The 21580-nt window shown below is 47.6% G+C and overlaps 1 protein-coding gene across 3 annotated transcripts in view; it reads right to left on the bottom strand.

Annotated features, from left to right (window-relative positions):
- The window catches only part of Pecam1 (platelet and endothelial cell adhesion molecule 1), a 75631-nt gene that overhangs the window by 31410 nt on the left and 22641 nt on the right, over window positions 1–21580 (bottom strand). For all 3 annotated transcript variants that reach the window (XM_045158476.1, XM_045158477.1, XM_045158478.1), the window contains exons 3-9: window positions 20560–20853; window positions 18947–19246; window positions 15500–15775; window positions 11772–12020; window positions 8792–9067; window positions 1542–1829; window positions 590–697 (exon numbers count right to left, since the gene is read on the bottom strand). In XM_045158476.1, the coding sequence (XP_045014411.1) occupies window positions 590–697; window positions 1542–1829; window positions 8792–9067; window positions 11772–12020; window positions 15500–15775; window positions 18947–19246; window positions 20560–20853 (1791 nt within the window). The remainder of the gene's footprint in view (window positions 1–589; window positions 698–1541; window positions 1830–8791; window positions 9068–11771; window positions 12021–15499; window positions 15776–18946; window positions 19247–20559; window positions 20854–21580) is intronic.

Here is a 21580-nt window from a genome sequence, read left to right as displayed (position 1 = left end):
CCTCTTTCTCTCTGTCACTCTAAAATAAATAAAAATAAACAACAACAACAAAACACACACACACGATGAACTCCACAAGCTGGAGAGGTGGGAAAAAAATAAGACAAGGGAGAAAAGAAACACTTTCTTGGTAGTTTGCGTTAGTTTTTGTGGTGTGGGAATCAGCCCTAGGGCCTCAGGCATGCTGGGCAAGTGCTCTCCCACTGAGCCACATCCCCCATCCTTCTCTTGGTGATTTCACATCACTTTCCCAGAACATGTAACATTTTTTTTTTTTTAGTCCAGAGCAGTTTTTGTTTCTGGGATGTGATGGAGACCAGACAATGACCCACCACGCTCACTTCATAAAATGAAAATGTAACTTCACCCAACTTTCCTTACTTGGCTTGCCCAAGTGGAAGAGTGCCCACTCTCAATTTTGTTCATTTTAATACAGGGCAGTAATGTCCCATGCTCACCAAAGCCTTTAACTACCAAGGTGACACTCTAAAGAGGAAAAGGGTGATGTCTTCTCAGCTGTCTTTGGGGCAGGGCAGGGCCATGGCCAGTTTCCTGGCTAAACCCTCCCACAGGTAGGAACTCTGCTTACCTCTGGCTTTTCTCAGAAAGTAACATTTGGCCCCAACGATCAAGGTGGCTATTATCACTCCAATAACCACCACCGCAATAAGTCCCTTCTTCCACGCAGCGAAATAGACTAGAAATAGACAAGCAAAGGAAATGCACAGGTTCTTTCCCTACTAGCAAGAAAGGGTATCAGATTTAAGCAGGAAGAAGATGGATTTTTCCCAGCCCTCATAACTAGCATCTTACCCTAGCGTCAACCCATGAGGGTCTCTGCACTTAGCTGGTGAAGATGTGGTTTTTCTGCTAGAAACCAAGGTCAGTTGTGACCTTCCAGGGGCGACTAAAGCAGTTTTGACAGAGCAGGTTCCGCCTGGGGAGTCTTTTCAGCTCTCCTTGGCAAGCCCCTCCTCCACTCAGATTTAGCTAGGCTCCTCGCCTGCCATGTCTGTGACTGGATCCCCTGGGACACTGATAGTCCAAGTGTGGATGTTTGACCCCCAAGGTAAGTCAACTAGCATCTCTCTGCCACGAATGTAGGTTTGGAACTATATGAAATACTTCCAGTCGCTTAAAATAATCACTATTTGGGCTGGAGAGATGACTTAGCAGTTAAGGCGCATGTCTGCGAAGGATCCAGGTTCGATTCTCCAGGTCCCATGCAAGCCAGATGCACACAGTGGCGCATGCGTCTGGAATTTGTTTGTAGTGGCTAGAAGCCCTGGAGTCTCACTCTCTCTCTGCCTCCCTCCCTCTGACTGTAATAAATAAATAATAAAATCTTTTTAAAAATCTCGCCTTTCTCACTGGTTAATTTGGGTAGGTTTCTGTCACTTACAACCAAGCAGACATTGGTCTCCTAATCCTTAGTCACACGAGCTAGCCTCCCACTCCCTCCCTTTTACCAGGGACTGTGTTGGCCACCCTCCCCTGGAAACCCCCACACTGCCCCTTGCTGGCGAGAGACCCCGACTCACCTGTGACGGTCAGAGTCTTGCTTCGGGAGATAAGTTTGGGGAGGCTGACGCTGTTGGAGGCCGTGCAGTAGTACTGCCCCTCTTGCTCCTTGCTAACCTTCTCCTTGTGCCAAGGCACCCGGGTCTCATTTGAGGTGGTTTGGTAGAAGGGCTTGTCTTCATTTTCTTTGTAAAACTTAAACGTGATAGGACCCGTTCCTTCTTTCACGGAGCAGTAAAGCACCAGCGACTTCCCAGACTCCACCTCCTTACTCTCCAGGACAGAAATGCTGACCTCATTCACCGGGGCTGGAAAGTAGGCAAAGGTTAGCGCTGGGCAAAGGGGGAGGACAGAGCTGGGCATGGGGGCCATGCCTGGAATCCCAGCATTGGGCATTGTGGATACAGAAGGATCGTTAGTTACAGGAGAATCTGAGCAATGTAGAGATATAAAGTGATCCTATCTTAAAGAATGGGAGAGAGAAAGAGAGAGGCAGAGACAGAGAGGAAGAAACACACAGAAAGAGAAACCAGGACAGACAGATACAGAGAAGGAACATAAAATGGCTTCCACTCCCAGCCAGCCTTCCTCTGAGCCTGGAGCCTGTCTCTGGCCTCTACCCTTCACTTAACTCGCTCCTCTTCTTCCACCATCCTTCCAGTCCCTTCCCTGATTATCCCAGAAGGACAGTAATGGGCATTTCCTATCTTCATTGTTAAAAACACTAGATGCAGGCTGGAGGGATGGCTTAGTGGTTAAGGCGTTTGCCTGCAAAGCCAAAGGACCCAGGTTTGATTCCCCAGGACCCACATTAGCCAGGTGCACAAGGGAGGCACATGCATCTGGAATTCGTTTGCAGTGGCTGCAGGCCCTGATGCACCCATTCTCTCTCTCCCCCTTTCTCTGTCAAATAAATAAATAAAACATTTAAAAAGAAAACACAAGATGCTAGGATGAGCATGAAGCTGAATTGAGAGACTATTTGCCCAGCCCCCAGCCCTGCACAAAAACCAGTTGTGGTGGCACTCACCTATAATCTTAGTGCACTGGAGGTGGAGGCAGGAGGATGACTGCTTTAAGGTCATCCTTGGCTATTTAGCAAGTTCAAGGCCAGCCCAGGACACATGAAACTCTGTCTCAAAACAAAATAAAACGAAAGAGCAAGATGCTAGGGAAATCTCCCTTACCACTTTGAGCAGTACTGACCACTCAGCTCAACCAGCAGACTAACTTGTGGTGTGTGTGCACGTGTGTGTGCGCGCGTGCGTGCGTGAGTCACGTGCGTGTGCATGGGAGCACCGGGGTCTCTTGTTTCTGCAAAAGAAACCCTTGGCCTTCCTGCAACTGGATTGTCACCGAGACCCTCCCGTTGAACTTGCCTTTCCCGCTGTCCCAGGCCGATCCCCGCCTCCATTTCGGGCAGCCCCTCCCTGCTCACTAGTCTTGTTGTCTGTGAAATGCGCTCTCCGCGAAGTGAGTCCTCTGTCTTCTGTCTCCACTCTGAGGATTTCACCTACGTACTCAGCTTCTATTTCTTTGAATATTTTTATTTATTTATTTAAGAGAAAGAGGTAGAGAGAGAGAGAATAGGTATACCAGGGCCTCTAGCCACTACAAAATGAACTCCAGACGCATGTGCCGCCTTGTGCGTCTGGCTTACATGGCACTGAGGAATCGAATCTGGATCCTTAGGCTTTGCAGGCAATTGCCTCAACCACTAAGCCATCTCTCCAACCGTCAGCTTCTATTTCTGATGCTGGTTGCCACCCCAAGTCACCTTTCCTACCAGTGAGAGGGGATCAGGCAGCAGAGGGGCATTCTCACTGCGGAGTCAGCCCCCAATGTGAACCCAGAGGGTGGCGAGACCATAGGTCCACTGGCTGGAAAAGCCAAGCCTAGGATAGCGGTGGGGCCCCCTGAGAGGCAGGCAGCTTAAGCCGATAGCCTGGGGGTTGCTGGGAAACTGGTCTCGGGAAGCCGACTGCCCAGACACAAATCCCAACCCTGTCACCGCCAGCTATTCACTCTAAGCCTTAGAAGCCCCATGTTACACGAGGCAAACACTACTGTGAGTCTCAAGGCCCCTGTGAGAACTACTTGGCCTAGTTGACTATAGTACTGTACACAGGGCTGCGCAGATGGAGAAGCCTCTCAGAAAGTGTTAACCACTGACAATGACAATGACCCAACCTAAACCCGCAGCTTCCCATGGGCTTCTGCATTCGCCTCTTAACAACCCTGAGATCTAATGTCTCCATTCCTCCTCTGTGACAAAGCCACCGGGCTCACCTTCCCAAGAACTTGTGTGTGTGTGTGTGTGTGTGTGTGTGTGTGTGTGTGCACGTGCTGAAGTGTCTGCCTTGTGTGCCCGCGTGTGGAGGTCAGAGGAGGATGTCGGATGTCCTCCTGTATGGTTTCTCCACCTATTTCTCTGAAACTAAATCTCTCACTTAACCCAAAGCTTGCCTTTTTATTATTTATTTATTTATTTATTTAGGCTAAACTGACTGACCAGTGAGTTCCACCTATCCTAACTGCACTCCCTTCAGCACTGGGAATACAGGGGTGCAGGGCTTTCTACATGGGTGCTGGGGCTCAAACTCGGGTCCTCAGGCTGGTGCAGTGAGAGCTCTCTCCACTGAGCCATCTTCGTAATCCTCTAAGAAGCCATTCTTAGCACGCTCTTCCTCCCTCTTCTGGCTCTTCACTGCATAGAGGACAAAGCCACTCCTGTCACTTCGCAGCTTAGAGCTAATGCTTCCCGACCTTCACTCTTCTCATTTGTCTTTTTGTTGTTGTTGTTGTTTTCGAGGTAGGTCTCACTCTAGCCCAGGCTGACCTGGAATTCACTATGAAGTCTCAGGGTGGCCTCAAACTCACAGCGATCCTCCTACCTCTGCCTCCCGAGTGCTGGGATTAAAGGCATGTGCCACCACGCCTGGCCCTCGTTTGTCTTTTGAACTGACACTTTGAGTCATGTGGTCGGTAGAAATCGTTTGATTCACAAAGTAGGCCATCTTTAGCGCCACCCACCTCCCCCTTTCTCCTTATTACCAAGCCCTGTTTCCCAAACCAGCTCTTCCATGAATCTTCCCACTCCACTACATAATGCCTCCTGCACCCTGGATTGTTGCCACCGTGAGGATATACTTCATGTGACAGTTAGTTTTTTTGCTTGTTTATATTTTTACTGCTCCTAATATTTTATGTTTATTGCTTCTAATATTTTTCTTTGTGTGTTTGTATGACTGCTCAAATAGCTCCTCATCACTCACAGGGAGACCCTGTGTTTTTTGTGACACATTGAAAGCCAGAACATGTCTTCCATTGTTAATATGTCCTACGGTGCTAGATGTTTAATTTCTTCCCTCTTTCTCTCTCCATCTCTGGAGATGGGTCTCAGATTTGCCATGTAGCTGAGGATGGCCTTGAACTCCTGCACCTCCTGCCTCAGCCTCCCAAGTGCTGGGATTATGAGTGTACATCACCACTGGGTGCCTAATTTCCTTTTGTTGTTGTTGTTAATGAATGTGTATGTGCATGTTCTCCCGTATGTGAAGGCCAGAGCATAGTAACAAGTGCTTGGCACTGATCACCAGTTAGGCTAGACTGGCTAACCAGCAGCCTCCTGTCTCAACCTCCCCAGAGCTGGGATTATAAATTCACGCCACCATGCCTGGCATTTTCACATAGATTCTGGGGAGCCAATTCAGGTCTCCATGCTTGTGAGACAAGTGCTTTCACCAACCAAGCATCTCCAGCCCAGTGCTTAGTTTCTGATGTGTGAATAGAAGCAGAGTTCTTCTGTCTCCCTCTTGTGTGGACAACTCACATCTGTAGCAGCACATGTAGATATTGTGCAGCTAATATATACATATCTGTAGTTAGTAAACAGCATGTTAATGATAATATGTGGTTATTAAATAAAGGCGACCAAGGACAAAGAGGAAGAAGCCTTATTAAGCTTTTTTTTTTGAAGCAGAATTTCACTATAGCACAGGCTGGCCTCGAACTCATGGTGATCCTCCTACCTCAGCTTCCTGCGTGCTGGGATTAAAGGTGTGCACCACCATGCCTAGCCTTATTAAGTTTCTTACAATGGGATGCAATAAGTGAGGCATGCCTAAGGCCTTCCAAGAGTCACAGGATAAGAAGCTGAAAGAGGGCTGGAGAGATGGCTTAGTGGTTAAGTGCTCGCCTGTGAAGCCTAAGGACCCCGGTTCGAGGCTCGGTTCCCCAGGTCCCACGTTAGCCAGATGCACAAGGGGGCGCATGTGTCTGGAGTTCGTTTGCATTGGCTGGAAGCCCTGGCGTGCCCATTCTCTCTCTCTCCCCCTCTATCTGTCTTTCTCTCTGTGTTTGTTGCTCTCAATTAAATAAATAAAAAATGAACAAAAAATATTTTAAAAAAAAGAAGCTGAAAGAAAAAATATCCGTGGAACAATGGTATATTCTCCTCAAATGTGAGAATCTCGAGCAAATGTGAGCCCTTCTCATGAGCCCATCGCCCGTAGCTTTGTCTGCTGCATGTTCAATGTGCGTCAGAAATGCTCTCCCAAGGGCAGCAGTAAAGTGCTCTACCCTGAAATTCTCAGGGAAGGCTCTAGTTCACGTGAAAAGGCACACAAACAGCTGGGTGCGGTGGTGCACACGTTTAACTGCAGCACTCGGGAGGCTGAGGCAGGAGGATCAGCGTGAGCTTGATGCCACCCTGAGACTACTTAGTGAACTCCAGGTCAGCCTGGGCTAGATCCAGACCCTACCCTGAATAAACCAAACAAACAAAAGAAGGCACACAAACTATGGAAGTCCAAACACACAACTTCAGTGTTTCCTGAAGCCAGGACGCTTTCCTTCTTTGCTGCTTTGCAATTCACTTGAAAGGTAAAAGGAGAGGACAGTGGCTGGGGTGACTCAAAAGGCACCATAGTGCCAAGAAGACGTGACAGTGGAGCGCTCAGCACCGAGACATCTCTACTACACTCTCCAAGGCTCAGGATCCACTGCAGAAAAGGTGGCTGAAAGAACGTAAGAGCTAAAGGAAGGGCACGACTCCTTACAATGCACTCTTCCAGACACAAAATGGCCTGGATATTCATGACCTACAATGCCTGATACTACCTACACAAGACCGCCATAACAGGAGAAAAAAATGATGACATTAAAATAGAAGAAAGAAGGGATTCAATGGAAGGCGGATTGAGAGGGAGAGATTGGGGGTGGGGTGGGAATTATCATGGTTTGTTTTGTCTTTTTATGTACCAATCTTGGTTTATTGTCTACACTTATGGAAGCTGTCAACGAAAAGTTTTTTAAAAGAGAGAGAGGGCTGGAGAGATGGCTTAGTGGTTAAAGCACTTGCCCGTAAAGCCAAAGGACCCAGGTTTGATTCCCCAGGACCCATGTAAACTAGATGTACAAGGGGCACATGGCACGCCCATTCTCTCTCTTTCTCTCCCTACCTGCTTATTTCTCTCTCTCTCAAATAAGTAAAGAAAAATAAAATCTTTTTTTTTAATTTTCACAAGAGAGAGAGATGACAGTTGCCACATCCAAAGCCCCCAGATATTTTCCAGACCCATTTACTGGGCCCTGGTCTGGCTTTGATGCATACCTGGTGTGTAGACCTTACACAAATCAGACTCATTTATTTATTTTTTTAATTTATTTCATTGGAAGCCAGGCATGGTGGCACACACCTTTAATCCAGCACTCAGGAGGCAGAGGTAGGAGGATTGCCATGAGTTTGAAGCCAACCTGGGACTCCAGAGTGAGTTCCAGGTCAGCCTGGGCTACAGTAAGATCCTACCTTGAAAAAAAACAAAAAAAACAAAAAATTTATTTTGGGGAGGGGCTAGGGAGATAGCTCAACAGTTAAAGGTGCTTGCTTATAAAGCCTCACTACATGGGTTCAATTCCCCAGTGCCCATGTAAAGCCAGATGCACAATGTGGCCTGTGCAGATGGAGTTTATTTGCAGTGGCAAGAGGCTCTGGTGTGCCCATACACACACTTTCTCTCACTCTCCCTCTTCTCCCCCTCTCTCTCCTCACAAATAAGTGAATAAAAATATTTTCAATATGATTGAGAATGGAATTTCAAAGGGGAAAGTGTGTGGGGAGGGTATTACCATGGGATATTTTTTATAATCATGAAAAATGTTAATAAAAATTGTGAAAAGAAAAAAAAATAAAAAGAAAGTTAAAGAAAAATTGAAAAAAAAATATTTCCAAACATTTATTTACACAAATGTCAGACACACGCATGACTTTTGGCTGCAAATGAACATCAGATGCATGTGCCATTTTTAAAAGAACTTGTTTATTTATTTTCATGTGTGCATACGTGTGTGTGCGTGTGTGTGTGCATACCACAGTCTCTTACCTCTGTAATCAAATACCAGAGGCTTATGCCACCTTTTTGCATCCAGCTTGTATAGGTGGCTTGAGAACTAAGCCTTGCAAGGAAGCACTTTAAAGCACCTTTAGGGCTGGAGAGATGGCTTAGCAGTTAAGACTTTTGCCTGTAAAGCCAAAGGACCTCGGTTCGATTCCCCAGGACCCACATAAGCCAAATACACAAGGAGGCGCGTGCATCTGGAGTTCGCTTGCAGTGGCTGGAAGCCCTGGCGCCCCCATTCCCTCTTTCTCTCTCTCTCTGTCTGCCTCTTTCCCTCTCTCAAATAAATAACTAAAAACAAAACATCTCTAAAGTGCCTTTAATAGATGAGCCATTTTCCTAGCCACATGAGCCAGTTTTGGCACCTGGCTTTATGGAGCTGCTAGAGGAATGAGCTTAAGCCAGTAGGTTTTACAAGCAGGTGCCTTGGACTGCTGAGTCATCTCCCCAGACCCCATTCGCTTTTTTTTTTTTTTGTCCCCAGAGTTCCTGGGTGACTCCTAAGCCTTCCAAAATATCAGTTAAGGGTTGAAGAGATGGCTCAGTTGGTAAAGTGCTTGCTGTGAAAGAGTGAGGGCCTGAGTTCGGATCTCCAGCATCCATGGAAGTGCTGGGCGGGTGTGACAGCCTGCCGGGAACCCCGGTGCTGACTGAAAGGATCGCCAGGGCAGGCTGGCTAAGTAGACAGGCTGAACTGGGAGCTCTGGGTTCAAGTGAGAGGCCCTGCCTAAGCAAGTAGGTCGCGAGTGGCTGAGGAAGACACCTTACATCAACCTCTGGCCTCCACACAAGCACCTACGTATATATAAACACACATGCAAAAGAATATTAATTAAAATTCCAACCTTTGTTCACATAGCAAGGCCACTTACCTATCACCCTGACTCTCAGAACCTCACTGAGCATCTCGGGGTGGGAATGACAGTTGTCTGCCATGCACTGGTACTCTGTGTCTTTGGTCGGCTTGTCGATGAAGACTGCAGGGTCATTGGAGGGCTTCGTGTAACTCTGAAAAGCGTTCTTCCCTTTTAAAAGGTGATAAGCAATAGGTGGGGACCCACCTATCGACTGGCAGCTGATACTTATGGGCTGTCCTTTTATGATCTCAGACTTGGCATTATGAAAAATGCTGGGCTTGGAGAGCATTTCTAGAATGAGAGACAGAGAGAGAGAGAGAGATTACCTAAATGGCACTAAAATGATACATGCAGCCCATAATCTTCCTTCTCCAAACTCTGGGCTTGGCTTTTCCTGACTGTCATACTCTTGGGAACAAGGGAGGAAGAGAAGTGTTCTATATGTAACCCAGTGGTGCTAGCACATGAGAGGCCCTGGATTCAATCCATAGCACTATTAAAAAAACGGGGGCTGGAGAGTTGGCTTAGCGGTTAAGCACTTGCCTGTGAATTCGAGGCTCGTTTCCCCAGGACCCACGTTAGCCAGATGCACAAGGGAGTTCGTTTGCAGTGGCTGGAGGCCTGGGGCACCCATTCTCTCTCTCTTCCTCTCTATCTGCCTCTTTCTCTTTCACTCTCAAATAAATAAATAAAAATAAAATTTAAATTTTAAAAAAGTGCTGTGATGAGTTGGAGTGAAAGTCCATATCAGAAGCCAGCAAGCTAGAAAGGGGCTGTGAGGGAGAGAGGAAAGAGGAGTGCTTAAGGGAAGGCATTGTATACATGTAAATAGATGAACAGATTATTGACCCCCTACGTGAGGTCAGGGGAAGGGGTTGAGTAAAGGAAGTGTGGGAGTAGGGTTAATCAAACTTTAAGATATTATGAATAAGCATTATGGAAACCTACTTGTTTGGATAATGGTGCGCTCAGAAGCCATAGATTGTTACTAGAAAAAATTCAGTGCCAGGGACGGGATACCTTCCCATGGGTTGTTGGCAAGGAGGTCCTGCTGCCCCAGAACATTACAGGCCATTGCCGAGGCTCTTGGTTTCCCACAGAACTAGATGGTATTAAGACCCTATTGCTGAAGATTCCACATGCTTGGGCTGCAGGACACTGAGAAATCAAGCTAGAGTTGAGCTGAGAAGCTCCTCCCTGTTGACCAGCTGACAGAAAGCTGAAGAAAGCTGCACTGCATGCAGCCCTATGGGAGAGAGGAATCATCAACGGTGGACGTTACAAGCCTGAAGACTGGCCAGCCAGGCCAAATGTGCCAACTGGTGAAATAATGGCATGTCTGTTTGGGGGGAAAACAACCACTCTCTAATCAGACTGGAGGCCGGCTCCATGGGAGGGAATACATGCCTGGCTCTGAAAACCTAGTCAAAAGCCTATAGCAGCCGGACGTGGTGGCGCACGCCTTTAATCCCAGCACTCGGGAGGCAGAGGTGGGAGGATCGCTGTGAGTTCGAGGCCACCCTGAGACTACATAGTGAATTCCAGGTCAGCCTGGACTAGAGAGTAAGACTCTACCTCAAAAAAAAAAAAAAAAAAAACAAAAAAACCAAAGGCCTATATTAGGGGAGTTATGAGACCTGGAGGTGTAACAGCTTCTGTTGTCTGTCTGGCTAGATGCATATACCGTGCTCACCAAGATGCCCTGTAAGCACTTTTCTTAATGTTCATACCCGTACATAGATGCTATCGTCACTTTTGGTTAGAGAAGCTTCTCTTTTCAGATGGTGGTGACCAGTGGGATGACTCAGAAGTCACCATAGTTCTGAGAAGTGACAGAGGAGTGCTCAACACTGAAATATCTCTATCACACCTTCCAAGGCTCAGAGTCCATTGCGGAAGAGGTGGGAGAAAGAATATAAGAGCCAAAGGAAGGCTAGGACTCCTTACAATGCACTCTTCCAGACACAAAATGGCCTGGATATCCATGACCTCGCAGTGCCTGGTACTACCTACACAGGATCTTCATAATAGGAGGAATAGAGGATGACATTCAAAATAAAAGAGAGACTAATTGGGAGGGAGAGGGGATATGATGGAGGGTGGATTTGTGAAAGAGATGGGGAGCTGGAGAGGGAATTACCATAGTTTTTTATGTAGCAGTCAATAAAAAAAAGCTTTTTAAAAGTACTGTAGACAAAACAAAAAATTATGTAACAGATTGAGGTAAGAGGATCACTGTGAATTCCAGGCCAGTTTAGGGCTATACAGTGAGTTCCAGATCAGCCTGGGCTACAGTATGAACCTGCTTCAAAACAAACAAACAGACTAAACTAAAAGACTTTAAGAATGATGTAAACGGCCAGACTTGGTGGTACGTCTTTTAATCTGGGCTAGAGTGAAACCCTACCTCTTAAAAAAAAAAAAAAAAAAAAAAAAAAAAAAAGCCGGCGTGGTGGCGCACGCCTTTAATCCCAGCACTCGGGAGGCAGAGGTAGGAGGATTGCCGTGAGTTCAAGGCCACCCTGAGAGACTCCACAGGGAATTCCAGGTCAGCCTGGGCTAGAGTGAGACCCTACCTCAAAAAACAAAAATAAATAAATAAATAAATAAATAAACCTTATGAAATAAAATGTCCAATGACACCCCCCCCCCCAAAGAACAGTCGGATACAACGCAAACAGATCTTCCTAACATGTCAATGCATTCTCTCACCTGCTTCTGCAGCCAGGATTGTCCCAATCCAAAGGCCGCATCACCGTAGTGAAAAAGCCCAGCCCTTGATCTTGGCCAAACACGCTATTCTCCCACGGCCTCTCTTCTATGTTCCAAGCAGGAACACTTAACTTGCGCTGTCTGGACTCTGGATTCCCCATCCCCCTTTCTCCCTGGAGTCAGTCTGGTCTGTCTTTGAGACTGGGGGAGGGTGACAGAGGGCAGTCCCCGCCGCCCAGCTCTGCATGCTGTCTGGGTGGCGCGTGGCCGGGGACACACTCACCGCACACCTTGACCTCCACCCCGTCACTTCTCTTGGCCACCCTGCCGACGCTCGCGGTGCAGGTGTACGTGCCGCTGTCCCGCTCCATGGCGATCTTGCTGAGATTCTGGTCCAGTGACACGATCACGCCTTCCTGCTGGATCGTGTAGTTGGCTGACGGTGCACCTACCACCGAGCACAGCAGGTCCAACTTTTCGCCCTGGTCTAGCTGGTTGGAGGAATATTCCAGCTTCGGCTTGGGAAACAGTTCTGAAAAGACAGCAGGCCCGAAGGGTCGAGGCATGTCCGGGTGCCACTCCGAGCCTCTGGCTGGAGAGGTCTGTGGCCCAGCTACTTTTATTTTTTTTTTTTAAATGGTTTTAAAATTTTTATTTATTTATTTGAGAGAGAGAAGGAAAAAAAAAAAGCAGCAGGCAGAAAGAGTGAGGATGTGTGTGCCAGGGCTTCCTGTCGCCACAAACAAACTTCAGATGCATGTGCCACTTTGTACATCTGGCTTTATGTGGGTACTGGGGATTGAGCCTGGGTCCTTAGGCATTCAGGTTTTGTAAGTAAAGTCTTTTAATTGTTGAGCCATTTCTCCAGCCCTCAGCTATTTTTAGCAGAATCAACTCCTACCTTCCTGCAAAAAGACTTCCTTTATTTTTATTTTTATTTATTTTATTTTTGGGTTTTCCAAGGTAGGGTCTCACTCTAGCCCAGACTGACCTGGAATTCACTCTGCAGTCTCAGGGCGGCCTTGAACTATGGCGATCCTCCTAGCTCTGCCTCCCAAGTGCTGGGATTAAAGGCGTGCGCCACCACACCTGGCTTCCTTTACTTTTTTAATTTTAATTTTAATTTTTTAATGAGAGAGAGAGAATTGGCATTCCAGGGTCTCTAGCCACTGCACCAGATGTGTGCACCACCTCTTGGGCACTTGCAAGCTTGCATGTTTGCGTCTGGCTTATGTGGGATCTGGAGAGTTGAACATGGGTCCTTAGGCTTTGCGGACAAGTGCCTTAACTGCTAAGCCACCTCTCCAGCCCAACAACCACCTTTATTTTTTTCTTTTTTTCTTAAATATTTATTTTATTCATTTATTAGAGAGAGGGAGAAAAAGAGAGAGAATGAGGATGGGCACGCCAGTGTCTATAACCACTGCAAACAAACTCCAGACACATGTGCCATCATGTGCATCCGGCTTATGTGGGACCTGGAAAATCAAACCCAAGTCCTTAGGCTTCACAGGCAAGCACCTTAACCACTAAGCCTTCTCTCCAGCCTAACTTCCTTTATTTCTGATAAGCTAATCCTTCAAGAGCCAGGACTAGTTCTGGTTACCTGGGATTCCACCCACAGGTTCTCCTGGCTTGGTCATTTATTGCATAGACGTGGATAAGAAAAGTCTCACAATTTATAGCAGTTAATGAGTTGTGCATTTGTTTATTTCTTTGTTTACTCAAACATTTCATTCCTTAAGGATTTATGCATTTAGACAGAGTCCCTGGTAACTTAGGCTGACTCTGAACTAGCTATGTAGACATGACCTTGAACTCCTGATCCTTCTGTCTCCATCCCTCCCCCCCCCCACCACCACAGCTAAATGCTGGGATTACAGGCATGTACCACCAAGCCTGGCTTCCACACTCCTTGCTAGGCACTGGAGAGACCACAGTGAATGAAGTTCAGGCGTCATGTTTGTGGCAGAGTTCACAGGAGGGAAACTGAACCTCACCATGAGGAATGGAGGGAACTGTCTTTGGGGAAGACGTTATCTTAGTTAGGGAAAGTGCCCTAAGCAGCACTTGTTGGTCTATTGTGGCTATGACAAACTGCCATGCACTCGTTACTTGTGACTGTGACATCCTCAAAGGCTAAGCCTGGTAGCTCTCTACTCCCAACAAGTTGCTCAGCCTGTAGGGAGCACCCGGTATATGCTGAGTGGAGAGATTTCTTTAACCAGCGGATGCATGTCTCATTATGGGCATTCAAAATATTGGCCATGATCAGCGAGCTACTAAGTTGGTAGCACACACTGGTGCTATATTATACCAGTTGCTCAATTGGCAGCCTACCTACCTATGAGGCTGGGCATTGTGGCGGCAATTGTATGCTCAGGGCTTGACACCCGGAGGGATTTTAGTAAGCGTGCATGAGTGAACACTCTCTCTGCAGAGCTGAGAAGAGCTGACTCTGCCCTAGGAAACACTACCGCACGATCAACGCTCAGTCCTCCATCCCACAACTGTATTACATTCCTGCTAGGCCAGGTGCCATTCTGGAAGGCACAGAGATGACAATGACCAAAAGAGTGAATGTTTCTGCCCTTGGCAACTTACATTATAGTGACTGAATGCATGCAGTAAACAAGCAAGACAGATATATATTTGGTATAAGTATTTTAGAGACTGGGTAAGGGTGTTAGAAGTCAGAGGGGGCTTTGAAGTGTATTGAGCTTAAATCAAACAGGCCTGGGGATAACTCTGGTTTTGCCACTTGGGTGACCGTGTAGTCATTAAATGAATTACTTATACCTCAGTTTCAGTTTCCTATCCATAAAACAGGTCTTATTATACCTACTTCCTAGAACTGTTATGCACATGAGAGTAAAATATATATAAATCTAATGCTACTTATTTCTGTATTTACTACTGCCGCTGGGCATGATTGCACATGCCTGTAATCTCAGTACCTGAAAGGTGGGAGCAGAAAAATCAGAGTTCAAAGTCAGCCTCTGCTACATATTGAGTCTGAGACCAACTTAGGGTACATGATACCCTGTCTTAAAAAGGAGGGAAACTGGAGAGATGGCTTAGAGGTTAAGGCACTTGCCTGCAAAGCCAAAGAACTCAGGTCTGATTCTCCAGGACCCACATAAACTAGATGCACAAGGGGGCGCATGCATCTGGAGTTCGTTTGGAGTGGCTGAAGGCTCTGTTGCACCCATTCTCTTCCTCTGTCTCTCATAAATAAATAAACAGAAAAATAAAATAAAAGGAGGAAGAGGGAGAGTTTGCCAAGGCACTGTCATTCCTAACACTGTCATAGGATCTGTGGCTGACTTCTAACATCATCTCTTTGTTCGTTTGCTTTTTTTCAAGGTAGGGTCTCACTCTAGCCCAGGCTGACCCCGAATTCTCTATGTAGTCTCAGGATGGCCTCAAACTCATGGTGATCCTCCTACCTCTGCCTCCCGAGGGCTGGGATTAAAGGCGTGCGCCACCATGCCTGGCTTCACCTCAGACACACAGGAAAGATGAGTGAAATACAATCCTAGAGACATTAGCTAACACTGAGCGCTGAGCCTACATGAGGCGCTGTGCTGATGCTTTATGTCACAGTGACCTCATTTCAAGGCTGTAACAGTCCCATACGGTGCACACCGCCATGTCCCCATCTCTCAGAATGGTTCACTCACCCGGGTCACGGAAGTAACAAGCGGCAGGCTGGCTGAGCAGCGGCTGCCCCACCACAGACCGCTTGTTGGCTGTGCACTGACTTTTCCCCACACGCCCCGGGAGCCCAGCCTGAGCACATCATTCAGACCAGCAGAAAAAGCATCAGCTCCCACTGGCCATCTTAAATGACAATATAATTCCTCACTAGGTAGCCCAGGCTACCCTTGAACTCGTGACCCTCCTTCTACAACCTCCCAAATGCTCGGATTACAGACACGTGCCACCCAGCCCAGCCTCCGCTAACCCTCGGGCCCGCCACTTGCCGGCGTGCTCCCGCAGCAGGCCTACCTGTGATGTTGACCACGATGCTGCTGACCTTGGATATGCGGTTGGATTCCACTTTGCACGTGTAGACGCCGCTGTGTTCCGTCATGGCCATGACCGAGTAGCTGGCCTCGTTGCTTTGTTTGGTGGTGGCCATAATCACCTTGTCCTTTTGTATTATGATTTCCGGAAACTCTCTGTCCAGGTGGGTCAGATGCACTGTGCACTTAATGCGAAGCTGATCTCCTTCTGTGATCATGCCAAGAGGACTAATGTCGAATTTGGGAGTAGAGAAGGATTCTACGAGAAAGGAAGACAGGGTGAAGGACACTGGTTCAAACCTGGCTACCTCTCGCGCCTCTATTTTCTTACTCTCTCCCCAACTCACTCCCTCCCTCCTTCCTTCCCTCCTTCCCTTCCTTCCTTCCTTCCTTCCTTCCATTTGTACTGAAGACTGAATTTAGGACCCCTGCTTGCCAGATAAGCACTCCTAGCACCTGGGTTACATCTCTCCAGCTCTTGTTCATTTTTTTAAAAATTATATTTTATTTATTTATTTGAGAGAGGAAGAGGGAGGGAGAGAGAGAGGGAATGGGCATGCCAGGGACCTCCAGCCACTGCAAATGAACTCCAGATGCATATGGCCCCCTTGTGCATCTGGCTTATGTGGGTCCTGGAGAATTGAACTGGGATCCTTTGGCTTTGCAGGCAAATGCCTTAATTGCTAAGCCATCTCTCCAGCCCCTCTTGTTCACTTTTTGAGAAAGGGTCTCACTAACTTGCCCAGGCTGGCCTTGAACTCACTCTGCCTCTGACGCAGGCTTTGAACTTTCAACCCGTCTGCATCAGCCTCTGAGCAGTAGGGATTATAGACTCACACAGCTGCTGGTCCCCTTTTGTTCCAACCTGTTCTTCTAATTTTATTTATTTATCTAATTTTGTTTTGTTTCTTTTGGTCAGTTTCTTTGGCACAGGTGCTGATGTAGCCCAGACTGTTCTTAAACTGTCCAATGTCACCCAGGCTGGCCTTGAACTCCTGACCCTCCTGCCTTTACCCAGCACTGAGTGCTAGGGTTATGGGTACATACCACCATGCCTAGCTTTCTTCTGATTTTTTTTTTTAAAGAAGACTTGGGCTGGGAGAAAGCTCAGCAGTTAAAGGCACTTGCTTGCAAAGGCCCAGGTTAAACTTCTCAGCACCCACATAAAGCCAAATGCAAAGTGATGCGTGCATCTGTGATACCACTGTACCCGCAACACGGGAGCTCGAGCCTCCTGCATTTGGAAGGCCACAGCCAGCCTGACGTTCCTCTGCAGCGTGGCAGTTTATTACGAGACCCTGTCTCCAAAACGGGTACAGCATGGATACTTGGAAGATGTCCTCTGACCTCCACATGTGCACCCACCACCAAACACACATGTGTGCACATACACATACATGCACGTGCACCCACACACACGCACACCAGCCTTTGCTCTCATCTCTAGCACTTGGGCCTCTCGGATGCTCTTTTCCTCTGGCTCATTCTTCTGCTTTCTTAGTTATAATGCTTTCACTTTCTTGGGCCTCCCAGAGGCCAAACCCTTTCTCTAGATCTCACTGCAGTCCTCAGAGATAAGCACACAGGAGGAATGGAGTCCAGCCTTTCCTTCCCATGGATTTTATAGGTTGTTTTCATACCATTTGAGGGATCTTGGCATTTCAGCATGAATATTTTATAGCTTTCAAAAAAAATGGCAGCCCTACATCGACCTTGGGATGACTCAGAAAGCATCATGGTACTGGAAAGAAGTGACCAGAGTGCTCAGTACTGCATTATCTCTATCACACCTTCCAAGGCTCAGGGTCTAATGCAGAAGAGGTGGCAGAAAGAATGTAAGAGCCAAAGGAAGGGTAGGACTCCTTACAACGTGCTCCCCCCAGACACAAAATGGCCTGGATATCCATGACCTCACAGTGCCTGACATTACCTACACAAGACCATCATAACAGGAGGAAAAGATCATGACATCAAAATAAAAGAGAGACTGATTGAGACAGGGAGAATGGAGTTTCAAAGGGGAAAGTTGGGGGAGGGAGGGTATTACCATGGGATTTTTTTTTATAATCATGGAAATTGTTAATTAAAAAAAAAATGGAAAAGAAAAAATATGGCAGCCCTAGCCAGGTATGGTAGCACATATCTTTAATCCCAGCACTCGGGACACAGAGATAGGAGAATCACCATGAGTTCAAAGCAACCCTGAGACTGCATAGTGAATTCCAAGTCAGCCTGGGCTAGAGTGAGACCCTACCTCGGGGAAAAAAAAAGCCCAAAAATAATATGCATATGCCTTGTGGGTTTTTTGCTATATTCATTTAATCCCAGCACCCACATTAAAAAGAAAAAAGAGGGCTGGAGAGATGGCTTAGCAGTTACAGTGTTTGCCTGCAAAGTCAGAGAGTCCCAGTTTGATCCTCCAGGACCCAGGTAAGCCAGATGCACAAGGGGGCCATATGCATCTGGAGTTCATTTGCAGTGGCTGGAGGTCCTGGCATGCCCATTCTCTTTCTCTCTCTCTCTCACTCTCAAATAAATAAATAAATAAATAAAATGTATTTTAAAAAAGAAAAAAGAAACACTGTGCATGCCTATAATCCTGGCACTGAGAGTGCCAGAAACAGGAGGATCACTGTGACTCCCTGATCAGCTAGACTAACCATGGAACCAAGAGGTGAGCTGGAGGCTCAGTAAGAGAGGTCTCGGAAAGTAAGGTGGAAGATAGATGAGGATGCCAGACGCCCTCCTTCAGCTCTGCACATGGGCGCACTGGCCAAACCCACGTGCACACACTATTCAAACCATGCCCTCCCGCGCAGAAAGAACGTCTACAACATCAACATTACTAAAAACCAAAGAAATGCAAATTGTCTAGGGATATAGCTTACTGGTTAAGTGCTTGCCTAGCATTGCTAAAGCCTTAAGTGGATCCCCAAAACTCAACAGGAAGGGAAGGGAAGGGGAGGGGAGGAAAGGGGAAGAGAGGGAAGGGGAGGGATGGAGGGAAAGAGGGAAGAAAAGAAGAAAGGGAAGGAGCGAGAGAGGGAGGGGGAAAGAAAGGGAGGAAGGCAGGTAGGAAGGAAGGGAGGGAGGGAGGAAGGGAGGGAGGGAGGAAGAAAGAGGGGAAGGAAGCCTGGGTGTGGTGGCAGAGGCCTGTAATCACAGTTCAGGGGAGAGAGGCAGGAGCATTGCCACAAGTTTAAGCCAAGCCTGCTCTACATAGTGAGTTCTAAGCCAGATAGAGCCACATAGCCAGACCCTTGCTTAAAGAAAGGGAAGGAAGAAAGAGGGATTGAGAATGAGAATTTGAAGCCCTGGGAACAGCTGCCCACCCAGAAGGCTCAGCTCCTTCTGAAACCCAGGCTCGTGTTCACTCCACCCACAGCCACACTGAAAACACAAAGACCCATCAGGAGAGCAGGATTCTCACCCCTAACAGTAACAACTTCACTCCTCGTGAATTCTGAGGTCTGCATTAGGGTCCCAGACATGATCCCAGCGTGACAGCGGAAGACTAAAACACTGTCTTGTTCCTCGATTGTGAAATCCAATGTCACAGAATTCTGGTTGGAAGATTTCTCTCTCTTTTGCTTGATAGTTGAATCAAGTTCGAGTTTTTCAATTGTGAAATATATTGGTGGCTTTTCTTCTGGTACCGAACAGGTGACTTTCACGATTTCACCTTCTATCACCTCCTTCTTGTCCAGGGTCACTATGGGATTGGGAACGCCTTTGGAAAATGAGAAGGTGCCGTTAGTAGCAGTATGAGTTTATGGAACAGCCTCCATCTGCTGCCACTGCACTTGGACCATCCAGGGGTTCTTTGCTTCCCTGAACACCCAGAGCTACCTCCCAGCTAAATACTGAACATGACTACCCCAGGTATTATATGAAGTATGCTCAAATGTGACTTCAATCCCATTGATATTTATAATCTCTTTGGGACTGTGGTGCAATCACATTTCTAACTGACAGAGGTTAAAGACAGTGAGAGAGAGAAAAAGGTTGGGGAGACGGCTGCATGGTTAAAGGCACTTGCTTGCAAAGCCAGCTGACAGCCGGGCATGGTGGTGCACGCCTTTGCATCCAGCACTAAGGAGGATCAATGTGAGTTAGAGGCCAGTCTGGGACCACAGTGTATGCCAAGTCAGCCTGGGCTAGAATGAGACACTACTTAGAACAAAACAAAACCAAAGAAGCCGGCTGGCCTGGGTACAATTCCCCAGTTCCCACAGAAAGCCAGGAAGCAGCGACACGCGCATCTGGCATTCACTGGCAGCTGCAAGAGTCCCAGGTGTGCGTGCTAACACACACATGCAGATAAAGAAATGACAAATATCTAAAAAGAAAAAAAGATAGTACCTATTAATATTACTATGTGATGGTTTATATTGGTTGCCAACTTGATAGGACCTAGATTCATCTGTGATTATCTTGACTAGGCTAAGTGAGGTGGGTAGACACACCCTAACTGGGTGACATCATTCCATGGGTGGGGGTCCCGGAGGGCATAAAAGGAGCGAGCTGGGGTTGGAGAGATGGCTTAGTGGTTAAGCGCTTGCCTGTGAAGCCTAAGGACCCCGGTTCGAGGCTCGGTTCCCCACGTCCCACGTTAGCCAGATGCACAAGGGGGCGCACGCATCTGGAGTTCGTTTGCAGAGGCTGGAAGCCCTGGCGTGCCCATTCTCTCTCTCTCCCTCTATCTGTCTTTCTCTCTGTGTCTGTCTCTCTCAAATAAATAAATAAATAAAAATTTAAAAAAAAAAAAAAAAGGAGCGAGCTGGCTGAGCCTAACCGCTGGTGCTTCCTCACCATGCTGCGTGTGACCAGCCGTCTCAGGCTCCGGCCATTGTGCCTTTCCCGCCGCAGTGGACTGTGACCGCGAACTGTCTGTCGGCTGAAATAACCTTTCCTCCCATCCAATCCCAGCATGGAGAAGTTGACTAGCACATACTATTATCGTTGCAATTTATCAAGCGCCACTCACAGACTCAACCAAATCGAACTTATTCCGTGAGCTAGGTTCGAACCCCACGGACCCACCTTTCACCAGCACTGGGTACTCCTGAGTGGTTTTCTCCTTGCTGTTCAGAATCACAGTACACTTGTACCTCCCTGAGTGGAAGACTCGAACTTGGTGAATGGTAAAGTTCTCCGTGTTCTCCATGGAGGAGACGTTGTAGACCAGCACGTCGTCCTTGTAGAACAGCATCAGGTGCTGAGGCTTGTGCTGCGAGGTGGTGCTGATGTCCACGATGCACTGCAGGGTCAGGTTGAACCCGTTGGGCACCTCCCAGCCTGACGGGCTGTTCATCTTGATGCTGTTGATGGTGAAAGCTAGATGCAAGTGGAAGGGGGCCAGACATGCTGGTTATATTAGAAACCACAGCGTCCCATGGACCTTCATCACATCAAATAGGCCATTATTGCAGTGGGATGGCCAAGCGTCCCAAAGACATAACTATAAAGGCCAAACAGGTTGACCACGGTGGATAGTATTCAAATACACTAAGTTGCTCCTATTCTCGTCCCGTCAAGGAGGCAAAGCGTGACATGCAGAACGTAAGTTGCAGACAGCCTTTGGGCTGCCTTGTAGTGACCCCTGGAGAGAGCAGAGGATTCAAGCAGGCACAGGTTCCAGTCCTGGCTTATGACTTGCTGTGTGACCCTAGGCAGTTAAACTCTCTGAGCTGTTCCTTATCTGGGAGGCAGTGTAATCACAGCTCCTTAGGTTGTGACCGATGCTCTTGAGAGTGGCTAGGAAGAGCACCTTACAGCATTGGTGTACTCTAGATGCATAGGAAACAGCCACTCCCTCTATCCGGAAGCCAGTCATCCCCTCTCAGGCCTGATCCAATCAGCATGGTCCCAGCTGTCCCATCCCTCTCTCCCTCCTCCCCTTCTTTCCTCTCAAATTAAAAAAAAGGGCTGGGGCTGAAGAGATGGCTTAGTGGTTAAGTGCTGGCCTATGAAGCTTAAGAACCCCGGTTCAAGGCTGTACTCCCCAGGACCCATGTTAGCCAGATGCACAAGGGGGCGCACGCATCTGGAATTCGTTTGCAGT

Source organism: Jaculus jaculus, chromosome 9, assembly GCF_020740685.1.
Source record: "Jaculus jaculus isolate mJacJac1 chromosome 9, mJacJac1.mat.Y.cur, whole genome shotgun sequence".
Taxonomy (NCBI): domain Eukaryota; kingdom Metazoa; phylum Chordata; class Mammalia; order Rodentia; family Dipodidae; genus Jaculus; species Jaculus jaculus.
The sequence above is the reverse complement of the archived record's forward strand: the minus strand, read 5'-3'. Positions and strand labels throughout refer to the sequence as shown.